At 52.0% G+C, this 15,136-nt stretch overlaps 1 protein-coding gene across 23 annotated transcripts in view; it reads left to right on the forward strand.

Annotated features, from left to right (window-relative positions):
- EPB41L1 (erythrocyte membrane protein band 4.1 like 1) overlaps positions 1-15,136 on the forward strand; it is a 176,317-nt gene that overhangs the window by 146,135 nt on the left and 15,046 nt on the right. For 12 of the 23 annotated variants that reach the window (XM_070801594.1, XM_070801597.1, XM_070801595.1 and 9 more), the window contains 6 exons: positions 201-305; positions 4,743-6,743; positions 7,251-7,358; positions 8,438-8,848; positions 10,640-10,744; positions 12,869-12,949. In XM_070801594.1, the coding sequence (XP_070657695.1) occupies positions 201-305; positions 4,743-6,743; positions 7,251-7,358; positions 8,438-8,848; positions 10,640-10,744; positions 12,869-12,949 (2,811 nt within the window). The remainder of the gene's footprint in view (positions 1-200; positions 306-4,742; positions 6,744-7,250; positions 7,359-8,437; positions 8,849-10,639; positions 10,745-12,868; positions 12,950-15,136) is intronic. The other 11 variants (XM_070801603.1, XM_070801605.1, XM_070801604.1 and 8 more) reach the window with 5 other exon arrangements.

A 15,136-nucleotide genomic window follows, 5' to 3' on the forward strand; every position in this document is an offset into this window, starting at 1 on the left:
GGCTCCAAAGGGCAGTTCCTTTCCACCTCACCCCACGGTCCCCACATGGCTCCTTCATGACCTAAGGATGCGGGGTTTACAAAGCTGGGCTATTCACAGACTCTGTGTGTGTGTCTCTCCTGCTTTTTCTCTCTCCCTCTCTGTCTCTCCTTCCCTTCCTCCCTCTTTCCCTCTCCTCCGGCCCTGGGCCTCCCCCGCAGTCCCAGAGGACCCTGGACACCTCTCAGCAGGACTTGGCACCTGAGCCTGGGACGGCCATAGGCTTGGAAGTGTTCACTCAGAAAAGCCTCGCAGCGTCACCTGAGGTTACTGTCACCACCTCCCTGCCCACCCAGAACCACCTTCATGGTCTTAAGAAAGCCCTTTCTCTGGGTTGAGGGGGTTGGACCAGGGTCTGTCCTGCAGGTGGGAACAGTGGGTACCCCATGTTATCCACATGCTGTGACAAGTGAGTGTGCCCCCTCCCAGGGATCCATAAAGGGCCAGCCCATCCCTCATCCGTGGTTTCTCAGGAAGGACAGGACTGAAAGCATTCAAGGGAGACAGAGTAGTCTGAGTCACCTTTGGCTTAAAAAGGGCAGGCAGAAATCTGAGTCACCTTTGGCTTAAAAAGGGCAGGCAGAAATGACCTCTCCAGCACCACTGAGGCAGGTGACCTGGAGGCAGACTCTGACTGCTAGGCTTGGGATCAGGGGTCGCGGCACCTAACTGCTTTTGCCCTGAGGTCTTGTCTCTGCTCAGAGGCCTGAGTGAAGTCTAGCAGTGGCTTGTTAGTCCATCCATCCCCTGCCTCCACCTTCTCTAAACTCCACGTGGAGCTTGGGTCTATCAGGGTCTCCAGGCAGGTAGAAGTGAGTGTCTTTCTCCAGAGAGCATCCTTGGGGTTGTACGGATGTTGTTCAGGCAAGCATTCTAAACTAGGAGGGCATTGCTTCTGTGCTCAGGACGACAGCAGACCAAGAGCTCTCAGAACTTCTTGTGCCCCTGCCTGGAAGCCAGACGGACTCCAGGTCCAGGGCAGGGGGTTGCATCGTCCCTCTCTACTGGGACTTTGTAGACTGACAGGGTTGGAAAGGATGACCAACTGATCGTCTGGGCGAAACTTCCTTCTCCCTGATAGCCAACACTTCTCTGTTGGCAGAGTGTGTATGAGGGCATGTAGTATGCTATACTCCCAGAGGAAAATTTTGTAACTGCTAGAAGTGTCCAGGAGCCGTAAGAGAGAGATGAGTCAGCTACATAAATGGTAAAACATAACTCACAGTTCCATTCTGAAATTTTCCTCAATGTAAAAATAAAAACAAAACCAGGAGCACTTGAGAGAAGTTGGACAGGAATCAACAGCATCCCAAGGTTAGGGAAGCAGTGATGTCTTGGAACACAGAGATGTGAGTGGAGCCAAGCACTAATGCCCTTGTTTGAGGCACAGCATGCATCCTTCACCGGCATCCCCAAAATTGTCTGTCCAGCCTCTTCTACAAGGCGGGGCTCTCGCCATTCTTAACAGTATCCCATTTTGTCTTCAGTCATCCTTTGGGAAGTTTACATATTGAATTATAACCTGCCCTTCTGAGTCACCTGCCCGTGAGCTGCTCTGCCCCCTGGCACCTGTAGATCTGGTCTGCATCCTCCTCCAGGAAGACCCTTCAGAGTTGAGCATCCCTTTTACACCCCCAACTCCCACTTTCTTCAGCAGCTTCTACTTTGGTTTCTAGAGGGTTCCTTGTCGTGGACCTCTGCTTGGGGTGGGGGCATCTCCTGTAAAGAGCAGGGCCCAAAATGTGATCCAGAGCTCCAGGTGGACCCTGAAGAGACTGGAGTCAGCAGAATCCTGGCTGGAGATTTTCTTCCTGTGGGCTTGTGTGGGAATGTAACTGCCCTGGCTCCCAGCTCCCAGGTCCCTGTTTCTGTCTCGGGGCCAGTCTTGCTGCAGTGGCCCCATCTGACAGCAGGGGGCGCTCTGAGCAGACACTGAAAAAGAATAGCTAGGGAGGCTTCTCTGACATCGTCCATCCCGTGAATCTGGTCAGAAGGCCAAAGCTTTCCTCTTTTTGTTCAGTCTTTTTTTTCTCTTCAGGATTTTTACTTGTTATAAACAGAGCTTTCTCTTCCCTCTGGGAGCTTCAGTTTCCCCTTCTGAATTAAGGGTAACAGGACCTGCCTCGCAGGTCTCCATTTGGATTAAATTTAATACTGTCTCCAAAGGGCTGACATTGCCTGGCACATAGTAACTAAATACAAGGGCGTGTTTCCCTTTTTCTTCCTGCAGAACCTTTTTGTTCTGTGCTAGCTCCCACCCCACTCAACCTAGTTCCTAAGCTTCTGGTTTCTAGAAAACCAGAGGCATGGCCTGGAGACCCTGATAGACCCAAGCTCCACATGGAGTTTAGAGAAGGTGGAGGCAGGGGATGGATGGACTAACTGGTCTAGTTTCCAGTTAGACTTGGGGCAGGAATGCTCCAGAAGGGGTCTCATGGACTATCTTTGGCTATCATTGATTGCCAAGCTGTTGATGTCAGTACACACTGAAATGGGAGCGGCTAAAGCTGCCTGCTTCCCAAATACAAGAGAAAGGAGGCTTTGTAGGCTCTCAAAGTTCTTCCCCCTGGGATCGTTCAAGTGCCGTTGTCCTGAAAGCTTTACAACCTGGAGAAAAATCTCAGAAACTGATGCAGACTTTATCTGGACCCTCCCCATTCCTTGTCTCTCTCTTTCCTGTTGACAAGATTCTTTTCATGAGGTTTGATTCCCTGAAAGTCATGGAGATTTTGCTAAAGTGGATCTGGGGAGTGGAGGTCAGAGGGTTGATCATGCTCCCTTGATCCTTCAGAATGCTTCAGATCTTCTGGCATCTGACAGATTCCTCACCAAATGCTCACCCGCATCAGAGCACAAGCTCATGGAAACTTGCCCCCTTCTGTTGTTGGGAGCAATTTTCATCACATCTTACCATTGAGCTCTTCGTAGGATGTGGAGTCAGAGACTGGGTTCTAGGCCTGCCTTTATCTCGGGCTCACTCTTTGACCTTGAGCATGGTGCTTACTTTCCCCAGGCCTCAGTTTCCACACCTGTGGGCTTGAGTCAGAGCAGTGGTTTCAAAAGAGGGAGGCATTCTGGGGCAGTAGGGTAGCCCAGACCTCCAATGTCAACAGGGCAGTCCAGGATCCATGTTACATACTGAACTGCCATCAAGATTTCATGTGAAGAAAGTATTGTGTGGTTGCAAGATTAAAATCCCAATGGCCTTCTTGCTTTTTTTTTTTTTTTTTTTTCGGTCACACTGCTTGGCTTGAAGGATCTTAGTTCCCCAACCAGGGATCAAACTCAGGCCCCTGGCAGTGAAAGCACTAAGTCCTAACCACTGGACCATCAGGGAATTCCCAGCCTTCTTGCTGTTTTTTTTTATAACCATTCTAAAAGTCCATCCTTCCCTCCTTAAGTGTTGTTTGAGAAACTCTAGGGAAGGCAGAAGGCTGTCTCATTGATGGTTGATTGTGACACTCAGTGCTTCTAACTGATGATCATGCTTGGATCATTAGATGTTTTTCTTCTCTGATGTGTTCTGGTCAGTCCTTTTCCACTCTTTCTGTGAATTTCATTAGAATTCTCTAAGAATGTGTGTGCTTAGTCACTCAGTCATGTCCAACTCTTTGTGACTCCATGGACTGCAGCCCACCAGGCTTCGCTGTCCATGGGGAGTCTCCAGGCAAGAATAGTGGAGTGGGTTGCTATGCCCTCCTCCAGGGGATCTTCCCAACCCAAAGACTGAACCTAGGTCTCCCGTACTGCAGGCAGATTCTTTACCAACTGAGCCACCAGGGAAGCCCAAGAGTGGAGTAAGAACTATCCTTTCTCCAGAGGATCTTCCCGACCCAGAAATTGAACTGGGGTCTCCTGCATGGCACGCAGATTACCATCTGAGCTACCAGGAAAGTCATTTCTAAGAATAGGCCTTGGTATTTGTTTTTTGGGGAATGAACCCCACAGAACTCAAACTGTTTAAACCATTATGGTGACTGGTACTGACCTCTAGATCTGGCCGTGTGGCAGTTTTCACTCTAATCTCTTTCCTTCCAATTAGCTCTTGCAAAAAGGTTTCAGGCTGTGGCCTGTGAAACTCAACTCAGTGCTTCCCCCTCAGTTGGACATTAGACCACAGTTGGGACCCATATTCTGTTGGCTGTAAGTTGGCCAAGCTCTCAGGCATCAAAAATCAAGCATTCTTTTCCTGACTGTACCATCAGTTGACCGTGACCTGGAGTAAGTCACTGACCTTCTCTAGGCCTCAGTTTACCCCATTTCTCAGTACGCAGAGAAAACTGGACTGGAGGAAGTCTTAGGAGTTCTTTTGGCTCTAGCCTTCAAAGGTTCCACGTGATGTAAGCTACTTTCCCCTCTGTCACTGACAGTTTTACTATTAAAAGAGAAAGAGTCCTGGACCATCGATAGATCTCCATTTCCCCTTGGTTAACACAGGGAGGGTATGAGACCCCCACTCCATTTTACCAAGTTAGGGTGGTGGTTGAGGGGTAGATAACATCAGTAGATAATTGGTTGGGTGCCTTGATGGGAAGTGTAGCCTTGATCCTTGATGAGGCTGACCAGCATTGTCATGCCTTCCTCTGCCCTGCCAGTTCTGGGGACAAGTTGACCTTGGCCCCTTCTTGCAGAGGGAAAAAGTGATGCGTTCTTCAGGTGCCTGATATTTCATATTAACTCCTCTTGCTCCAATTGAAACGCAGGGTTCAGAGCACTGGGTATTTATAGAGAGAGAGTACATTAGGCCAGAAGAGCTCAGTCTCCTAAAAGGGACCGGCACGCAGCAGGAAGGAAGTGACTCCAGCCTCGCCGGCATCCTTGCTGATGGCAGACTCTCCAAGGTAGACATCCTGGTGGACAAGTTCAAGGTGGAAGTGGCCACAGAAGAAAAGGTGGGAGCCAGAAGAACAAACGCACAGCGACCAGGAGGAATGATCGCAAGCCCTGAAGACTTCGAGTCCATGTGGGAGGAAGCCCTCTGGGCCAGGGGATGCCCAGAAAGGGCTTCTCTGGCTCCAGGCTGCACCCCAGCAGGAAGGCTCCCAGAGGGCTCCCAGTTCAGGGTGGATGCTGCAGAGGTAGTGGTCAGGAAACCCCCGGCCTCCGATGATCAGCTGGAGGGCCTGGCAGAGCTGAGGCAGGAGCTGGAGGAGTTCCAGGCTCGCAGAAGACCCACTGCCCCGGGCATCCAACCCGCAGAGGTGGATGTGCCCTCTCCAGCCTCCGACACGGCAGGACTCCGGTCGTTTCTTCTGGACCCCGGCCACACAGAAGCCAGAGCCGACTCCAGTGATGAAACTGACACTTCCTTCGCGGAGAGAAGCTTCTACTTCAGCTGCGGAGAGAGAGATGCTGAAGATCAAGTCCTCCCTCCACCCCTGGAGGAGAGAGAAGAGCACTTAGATGCCCCATCCGAATGGGAGACCAGGCGGAAGCTGGTGGAGGGGTTCACGGAAGGATTGGAGCTGGACTCCTCAGGCCCGTGGGGCTCTGCTGCTGCTGGGAACAAGCACCATGGGGGTGTCGCCCCCTCAGCTTCCCCAGAGGATGAGGCAGGGTCCCCCAGGAACCACCGACCAGAGGACCTGGAGGTCTTTGCTGAGCAGCTTGGAAAGGGACCTTCTCCAGGGCTGACGTTCGCTGAGGATGGGGACGCAGCTCAGTGTGGGGTGGAAGGAGAGGCTGCCCACGCCTTATCCTCAGAAGCTGCCGAGGAAGAGGCCCCCAAGAGTGGAGATTTGATGGGAAAGGCTGAGAAAAGCCCCCCTGGAGAACGGAACCACTCACCTCACAGAGGAGGGGCCATGCATCCAGACCCCCAGGTCTTTGCCCTTCCGTGGGCCATCCCGCCTGGCAACGTCGGGAAGCCAGCCAGGCCGGACAGAGGTAACTTCCTGCCCGAAGAGAGGGGACCAGTTCACACCCAGACAGGAGAATCTGAAGCAGAGGACAGCAAAGTCCCAGCGTTCCTTCAGATGGAAGTGATCACCCCGCTCCCGACCTCCCCTCTTCCATCTGCAGCTCAGATTTCTCCAGAGGCAGCTTCTCCAAGCTCATCCCCTCATGGGGCAGGGGAGCCTGTGCAGCTCAGGGACCCCTTTGGAGAACAGCCCCATGTGTTTCTCAAATATGCCCATCCTTCTAAAGAGAGCCCGGAGCCCAAGCACCAAGTCGGGCTGGCTGTGACCCCGACGGATGGAGGGGAGCGCAGGGCCCCTCCCGTCGCCAGCAGGAAGCCCAGAATCATCTCTGAAGAGGCAGAGGGGTTGGTGTTCCCTGCAGCGAAGCACAGGGAGATGCCCTCTCTCCAGGCTGGGGGTCAAGAGGGCTCCTTGGAAGATATCAGCAAGACCTCCGTGGCCAACAAAATCCGCATCTTTGAGACCCATGGAGCTGAAACTCGCTGGACAGGCCTGGGGGAAACCAGGGCCTTTGCCCACGAGTTGTCTTCAGAGGCCTCCACGGGGCAGGCAGAGCAACAGCGGAGTAAGCGCTTCGACCTGGGATGTGTCCAGTTCCAGCCCCCGGGGGATTTGGCTGTCCCCACAGTCACACAGCCTTCAACGATGCCGCCGGCTCCCAGCCGCCTCCGGGAGGGCGTCTCTACATCCTTCCCTCGGGAAGGACGCAAGGATGTCGAGCTCGTGTCCAGCAATCCAGGCTGTGAAACCACACTGGAGGAAGCTCCTGGGGGAACTGGCCACGTGAGCCCCCACCCCCACTGCCGCCCCCGGCCGGGGAGCTGACCGCATGCCGCGTAGCTCTGTAGAAGCATGGTTCCGGGGCCCCTCGTCATTACCGCAACCAGAGGCTGCTTGTCCAACCCTATGAGTTCTCTTCCCTAAACGGGCCTGAGTGTGGCTCAGGCGGAATGACGGGTTCATCTGCTTGGCCCATGTTAGATTAGCCACAGAGACCCTAGGCTTCTGGTGTGACCCAGCGCCCGGAGGGTCCCACAGCCCGGGTGGAGAAGGTGGCACCACCTCCGGCAAACTACACACTCGCTTTGCCTTGCTGCCCCCACCTGCTGGGTCCTGCCGTTTTGCTTGGCTTGGCCAGCGATCTTCCTTCATCCTCTTCCCTTCCCTGATGCTCCTGCCCGCGGGAAGCTGACAGTCCAGAGGTTTCCATCCTTCGCTTCTGATTCCCTCTCGGTCCCAGTGCCAAGTTCCTTTCTGCCTCCTTAAGACTAACTGTCTTCTCTAATCCAGAACAAAGCCGGAGATGCGGTCAGGCAAGAGACGCAGGTCACCAGCCTAGCGGCGAACCCCCCAGGAAAGGGGGGGCACCTGAGATTCGCCAGCCCCCCGGGCCCTCAGGTCTCTGCAGCCCCTCGGTGCCCTAATGACCTGGTCACCTTCACCTGGCCAGGGTGCCTCGCGGCCTTCACACCCCCACCTGCTCGGGCAGCGCCTCTTGTGGCAGCTCACCTCTGGCTTGTCTGGAATGTGTCCTCACACCTCTCAACCTTCCAGAAACTGGCTGAACGGAGGCTTGTCTCGCGAGTGAATCTCTAAGCCTACTGAGTCTCTAGAACCTGGAGCCAAGTACTTTAAAAAATATATTTGGTGGATGTTAGATTGGTCTTTTAAAAAAGAATGTCGTAAAACAGCCAAAAATGTGTGTGTGGTGTTTAATCCCTGACAGGCCAAGTTGAGAGGTATGTATGTCAGACAAGAGTGGCTGGTCCCCCTCCAGCACTTTCTCGGCCTGCTCTTGTCAATTGCACTGATTTGACCAGAACCTCCTCTCAGAGAGCTCAGGGTGGAGGGCTGTAGCGCCCAGCTCCCAGGAATTACCCCCGTGCCTCCTCCCTCTAGACGACGCTGACTCCGCCCACCGAGACTCAGTGGAATTGACAAAGCGTGCTGGCTTCCTCTTTGTTCCTCAAAGCTCTTGGCTCCAGCCTCTCTGCCTCCCCATCCTGGGTGTCCCCAAGTCCCTGGGCCTCCCTCCTTGGTTTCTGTTTCCTCAATGTCCGCCTGCACGGATGGGCCTGGGGTCCGGGCTCCCATCCCTGCCGCGTGCGCAGTGCCGCTTCTGATAAACTCCCAGATCCAAACCTTGGATGGAGCCTCCTGTCCAGGCCCAACTGGCAGGATGTTTGCTTTGTACTTGCTTTTGCCATCAGCGAGAGACCCTCGGAAAGGAGCGTCCTCACTCTTGAGAAATTTTCTGTGTGTATGTTTTCTTTTCTTTTTTTTTTTTTTAAGCTTATTATGGTGTCAAAGAACCTTTCCGGGGGTGTTTTTCTTTTCCTGACCTGCTCTTCCATTTGGGGGCATCAGCTGCCCCAAGATTTCTTCTGTCATTCACCATCTTGATTTCTCTCTTTCTCTCTCTCTCTCTCTCCCCCCATCCCACACCCCACCATTCCTCTGATTTTATCTGGCCATAGAGAGCAGGGCTGAGGGAGGGCTCCGAGGAGAAGGTCAAACCGCCACGGCCCAGGGCCCCAGAGAGTGACACGGGAGATGAGGAGCAAGACCAGGAGAGGGACGCCGTGTTCCTGAAGGACAACCACCTGGCCATTGAGCGGAAGTGCTCCAGCATCACCGTCAGCTCCACGTCCAGCCTGGAGGCCGAGGTCGACTTCACGGTCATCGGCGACTACCACGGCAGCGCCTTTGAAGACTTCTCCCGCAGCCTGCCTGAGCTTGACCGAGACAAGAGCGACTCGGAAACCGAGGGCCTGGTGTTCTCACGGGATCTCAACAAACGGGGCCCCAGCCAGGATGACGAGTCCGGAGGCCTGGAGGACAGCCCAGACCATGGGGCCTGCTCCACCCCGGATATGGCCCAGTTCGAGGTACAGTGGAGCGTCACCGGGACCCGGGCCCGCCGGGCACTGCATGTTCAGAGGGCCCTGGGCCACGCGTGAGAAGACTGAGCCGCCAGCCGGAAGCTCTGATCCGTGTTGCATGACCGCCCCTCCGCAGAGCAGCATGGTTCTGTGCTCGCATGTTCGGCAGCTCGGTTTACCCCTAACGTGCACTCGTGGGCACTTTAACCCCGTGACCCCATCTTTTGCCTGAGGTCACGTGACGACAGGCAGTCTGGTCCGACTCGACTCCTCCCCCTGCCTGCGTTGCATGGCACCTGCAGACTGTGTGCTTGTGGACTCATGGGGGCGCCCTGCTCTGAAAGCCAGATGTTTGTTTCTGATCCCTGCGCTGGCTCCTCTCCCTGGGGCCTGGGGTCTTGGGGGAACAGTGGAAACTCCTAGAGAAAAGGAAACGTCGTTGCAGAAGGGGACTCGGGGACAGACTGGGTCTGGGCCTCTCTGCTCTCAGGGCTTCTTACAGGGGACCTTTGGTCCCGATTCCTTTGCTTTTGCGTCTCTTCCAGCCCCAGCTGCCTCCCACCACATTCTCCCTTCCCCCACATTCCAGGCGTTGAAATAGGAGCTCATCCATTCTGGTTTTTCACTCCGTGCTGAACCCTCTGGGGAAAGTTTTTTCTCCCTTTCTCTGCCTTGCGAATTTGTCACGTTCCAGAACTGAGTTCACATGTCGCTTAACAAGTGAATGCTTTCCTGACTACCCAGGGCAGAAGCGTTGTTCCCTGCTTAGCCCCCTTGCTCTGCTTGCTTCCACTCCCATCATAACTACAAGTTGTCAGGTTACTGGCTTACAGGTCTGCGTTCCTACCAGGTGGCAACTCCACTAAGCTTGCACATACCAAGCACTAATAATGATTAACTGAATGAGTGGCTGGATCTCTAAGTTACAACCATCTATTAAAAGAAGAGTTCCCTCTTACCAGCCTCCCAACCTGATGAAAACTGGCATTCATTCATTCATTTATTTATTCATTCTTTCATTCACATATGTTAGCACCTGCTGTGTGTATAGCCATGAACTAGGTTCAATGGAGGACTCAGAAGATACTAATCATTTAACATAAGACTTCTAGAGTAGAGGCTGTAATCTGTTTGCCCACGGGTGTTTTCTTTGACCTTGGTTTAAAAATCAGGATGATGATTACAAGATCCAAGGATTTTTTTTTTTAATATCTTTTAAAAAATCAGATAATCCAGTCACTCAGACCAAACCTGAGTGGACCCCATGTGCTCTCCAGTTCATCCCCATCCTCAGCAAGCCCACTTCACTCGTTTACATCTGCTGCCTGCCCCTTCCCCGCACCCCCAGGCCTCCAGGTGTGTGACTCTTGCTCTAAAGAACAGACAAAGCAGCTGGGAGGTGGTGGCATCACCCCTGAAGTCATTCAGGACGGTGTATATCACGACGATGCTGGATGTGAGACCCAGCAAGGAGCATGTTTACTGAATAGTGAATGTTCTCTTAATGGTAGCCTGAAAACCAGCACGGACCACCATGAGGTTGGACCACCATGAGGTTGTATTGTCGCAGGGTCACAGGCAGCCTGTCTGGGTGCTGCTGATGGGTCTGGCTCCCTTCCAAGGCTGTTTGTCTATGACATCACACCAGGCCTCTTTTGCCCTGGCCTGCATCACCCTCTGGAAAGTCAGCCAGCAGCAGGGGTTGGAATTCACCTGCTGACCCTACGTCGCAGTTGCCTGTGAGCAGGAATCATTCTGGGGTTTGAGACACAGTGTTTCTCCTTCATCTCCCTACAGCCCGTGAAAACAGAAACCATGACTGTCAGCAGCCTGGCCATCAGGAAGAAGATTGAGCCAGAGGCTGTACTGCAGACCAGGGTTGCCACTGTGGACACCACCCAGGTAACCTGTGCTTTCCTATGTGCCTGAGCAAGGAAACTGGGCATTGGAGTGTGGCGTCCCCACTGTGGCAAACTCCCTTGGCCAGCCCTTGCCACCTTGGCTTCCCCCAGCGCCACAATTTTAACCCCAATGCTCTTCCAAGCTTCATTATCTTCCCTGAGCCCCATGGGTGGGTGATGGGATGGGCAGACTATTCCTCTTAAAGCTTCAATTTTCCCATCTGTAAAATGGGGATGGTCATGTGGCCTTTATTCTCCTGGGAGTGTTACATGGATAAGACAATGGGTCTTATCAAGTGACGATGGGTCACTTGAAGGAGTTGGAGAGGTTTCTTGAGCTATCCCAGGGACTGCTTTGGGAGAAGACAGATCCCAATTCAGCTTTAATCAGAGCTGCTCACATGGGGTCTTTTTTTTTTTTTTTTTTAATGCATGGGGGTTCCACATCAGACTGACAGAATGAACAAACTGAGGGAAAAAAAAAGATAAGTTATTTGGCTCAGCAAGATGTAAAAATACCTAGTACCCTGGAGAAAGTGTTAAGTCATTCAGTCGTGTCCAGCTCTTTGCGATCCCATGGACTATAGCCCACCGGGCTCTTCTGTCCATGGGATTCTCCAGGCAAGAATACTGGAGTGGGTTGCCATCCCTTTCTCCAGGTGATGTTCCCAATCCAGAGGTTGAACCCCGGGTCTCCTGCATGGTAGGTAGATTCTCTACCGTTTGAGCCACCAGGGAAGCCCAACCTGGAGAGGCAGTTGCAAACAGACACAGATCCATTACTTACAGTGCATTTTCTCAGCTCCTTTCGTTTTTAAGCTCTGAAAAGGGAGACTGAGGGTCTGGTAGATTTCCTCTTGGTTCTTGCTGGCCAGAGGAACTGCAGTGCTGGGGCTCTTTTTCCCTGGAGACCAATCTTTGTCTCAAGAACTTAAAGTAAGATGTAAATCTACACGATGTGGGCAACTCTGTCCTTTCCCGAACTTTTTCTCCATCTTTGATAACATGCATAGAGGTTTCTGAGGTGGCTAGTGCAGCTGTAAAAACCTTCGAGTTCTGACAAGCTGTGTGACCCTGGGCAAGCTGCTCCACTGGTCTGTTTTGTTTTAGTAATGTGTGTTGGCTTTGTTTTTATGCAGAGAAGTAGAAAACTAAAAATGGCCCCACAGCTCCTATAACAAAATAACAACAAAATAGTCACAGTTATGAAATTCAAACAGAACAGAATGAAATTTTTCTTGTGATTCTTCCCAGAAAAAAAATTATGCATATACTAACATATGTGCTTACATCTCTAGATATTTAAATTTTTTACACAAAAGAGATTGTTCTCTCTTTTACATTTTACCTTTTTTTCTTAATATTTACCCTGGAGATCCCTCCCTGTTGGCCCATGTGGACCCACCTCACTCTCCTTATTCCAACATAGGAGTGGATCCTGATTTAGCATGTATTTATCTCCCATCAATGGACCTGTGATTGTTTTTGTCTTTTGCAGTTAACACTGATGCTGCAATGAACTTTTCTGTTCAGACTCCCTGGTAAAACTTTCAGTATGCATCTGAAGGGTGAATCCTTAGCAGTGGGCTCCTCAGTCAAAGAACGCAGGCTCTGAAATTTGGATAGAATGTTTCAAATTATCTGGGGTTGTTTTCCCTTTGTGAAATAAAAGAATCTGAATGAGCTGGAGGACCCGTGACCTGGGATGACCTGAGGCCCGTCTGTAGTTTGGTCTGTGTCTGGATAGGGCTTCCCAGGTGGTGCTAGTGGTAAAGAACCTGCCTGTGGATGCAGGAGACAGAAGAGATGTGGGTTCGATCCCTGGGTTGGAAAGATCCCCCAGAGGAGGAAATGGCAACCCACTCCAGTATCCTTGCCTGGAGAATCCCATGGACAGAGGAGCATGACGGGCCAGTCTGTGGGGCCGCAGAAAGAGTCAGATACAACTGAATGCATGCACACATATGCATATGGTGTGTGGACATCCCCCTCCCCACGTTCGCTCACACTGCCTGCCGCTTGGTACCTGGGGATGCCTCCTGCCCAGGTGGCAGATGCTGCAGTCATTTTCGGTACTCTTCCTCTCTCCCCCCACCCCTCTAACAACTCCTCCTCTGGCCCCCAGGTTGATGGGACTGCCCCAGGAGGGAAGGAGTTCCTCACAACTCCTCCCTCCATCACCACAGAGACCATATCAACCACCATGGTAAGTAGGACCTGAGACTTGCCTCTCTGACCAGCCCCTTGCCCCTGAAACAGCCAGATAACAAGCCGACCTCACCAGGTGTGGCAGGAAGCCCTCATCCACCTCACTGTGTCAGGCGTGGGACACAGAGCCGAAGTTTGAAAGTCTGGCCCGTAGCTGCCACAGGATAGCCTGTGAGATCTCAGTTTTGCAAAGTGAATAATGTGGGAGGTGGCATCCCTGAGTTTCAGTCATCTGGACCATCTGAGCTATGGCAGGGACAAAGAGAGGATGCTACTGTCTGAGTAACTGATTATCAGCAACACGGAAGGATTGTGCTGATAAAATCCTTCCTGGATGAAATCCACCCTCGTGGCACCTGTGGGTGGCCCAGGCCACTTCCTCACGTTGGTCAGTAGATGGCGTGTGGTGACTTTAAGCCAGAAGCTCAAGTCCTGAGGGACCCTGTGGTTCTGCTCTGAAGAATCACATCAGATTCTTCAAATGATGACACAGCACAGCTAGCATTCAGCCACAGGTTGTGACTCCATGCAGCACCCTCGGGGGGCAGAAAAGAGCTGTGAGGTGGATGCTCTTTTTCCTCCATCCTTTACAGAGGAGGAAAATGAAGTTCAGAGAGGTAAAGTGACTTAACCAAGGTCACACCACCAAACATATGCTAGAGCCAGGTCAAAGCCAGGTGTTCTGGGTCCGGAAGCCCCACTGTCCACCTCAACTGCTCTGCTCTGCTCCCCGATTCTGACCGTTGTGAACAGTGGCCCATGTGAGGCTGGGGCTGGGGCTGAGCGGGCATCAGTGCCCGGGCTGGATCTGTCTTGAGCTGGGGGAGGTTGTTTTCAAATGCTTTCTCTTGCCAAACTCCTGATACACACATAGGAAGAAAATTATACATTAATTTAGGCTACTCCATAGGAAGGTTTTGAGTAAATAAAGACTTTTAAGATACATAAGCCTAAACCAGTGACCAGCTTGCACACTCTCCATGGGTCACTCTGTTACTCTTCTCCCCTCAACCCTTTGCCATGTGGCGTCAGGATGGTCCTCGGGCTAAATGTAAATCTGTACCATGGTGAGCAGGCAGTTACATCATTCATTTACTCATCCATCCATCCATCCATTCATTTGTTCTAAAAACATGTATTAGTCTCTACTCTGCCTGGAATGGGGATATAGAGTTGAAGAAAAGACACTGCTTGTTAGAACTCACTCGTCCAAGTGATAATCACGGGCACATCTATCGTTTAGGTCCTGGCACACAGTGGTGAACAAGGCCCGGCTCTCCCACTTTCCTGGCTGGGTGACCTTGGACAAGTTACCCAAAACCTTTTCAGACCTGTTTCCACTTGGAAAATGGGGTGGAGGGGAACAATAGTATATCCCCAAAGTGTTGAGATGAGGCTAAACTAAGGTAATCTATGTAAAGCCCTCCAAAGAGTGCCTAGCGCACTGTAAGTGGTCTGTAAATAAGAGTGGCCATTATTTTTTCCTGCCTTCAGGGAACTGTGTAATAATGCTTTCCCAGGGAGCCCAGGGCATGGGTTGAGACTGCAGGAGCCTGGGAAGGCTTTCCCTAGGCAGTGACATCTGAGCTACCCTGGAGGATAAAATTAGGGGGCAGTCATGGGAGGAGGTTTCCTAGGTCATGGTAACAGCAGGTGTAAAGGCAAAGATGTGAAAAAGTGGAGCATTTAGGGAAAGGAAGTGGTCAGGGAAGTGAGATGTCAAGTGTGTGGACGGGGAGCAGGAGGAGAAGGGGCTGGAAAGGAAGGCTGGGCTGAAAGGGCCTCAGATGTCATGTATGAAGTTCACACTTCATTCTGGAGACCATGGAGATTCACTTCCATTTTTAAAATATTTATTTATTTATTTGGCTGTGCCGGGTCTTAGTTGCAGCATGTGGGATCCAGTTCCCTGACCGGGGATCGAACCCAGGCTCCCTGCATTGGGAGTGCAGTTTCCCAGCCACTGGGACCACCAGGGAAGCCCTTCAGCTTTTTAAGTAGGGGCATGGTGTCATCAAATATGTGTTTCTGTGTTTTAGAAAGATAACTCTAGCAACCTGTGTGGAACATTCTTGGAACAAATTTCCTTCCCTTGGGAGCTCGCATCCCTTTTTTTCCCCTTCTTCCCTCTAATCCTTCCTCCCTCCTACCCTCCCTCCCTCCTTCCTTCCTGCAGCAAATATTT

This window comes from Bos indicus, chromosome 13 (genome assembly GCF_029378745.1).
Source record: "Bos indicus isolate NIAB-ARS_2022 breed Sahiwal x Tharparkar chromosome 13, NIAB-ARS_B.indTharparkar_mat_pri_1.0, whole genome shotgun sequence".
Lineage (NCBI taxonomy): Eukaryota > Metazoa > Chordata > Mammalia > Artiodactyla > Bovidae > Bos > Bos indicus.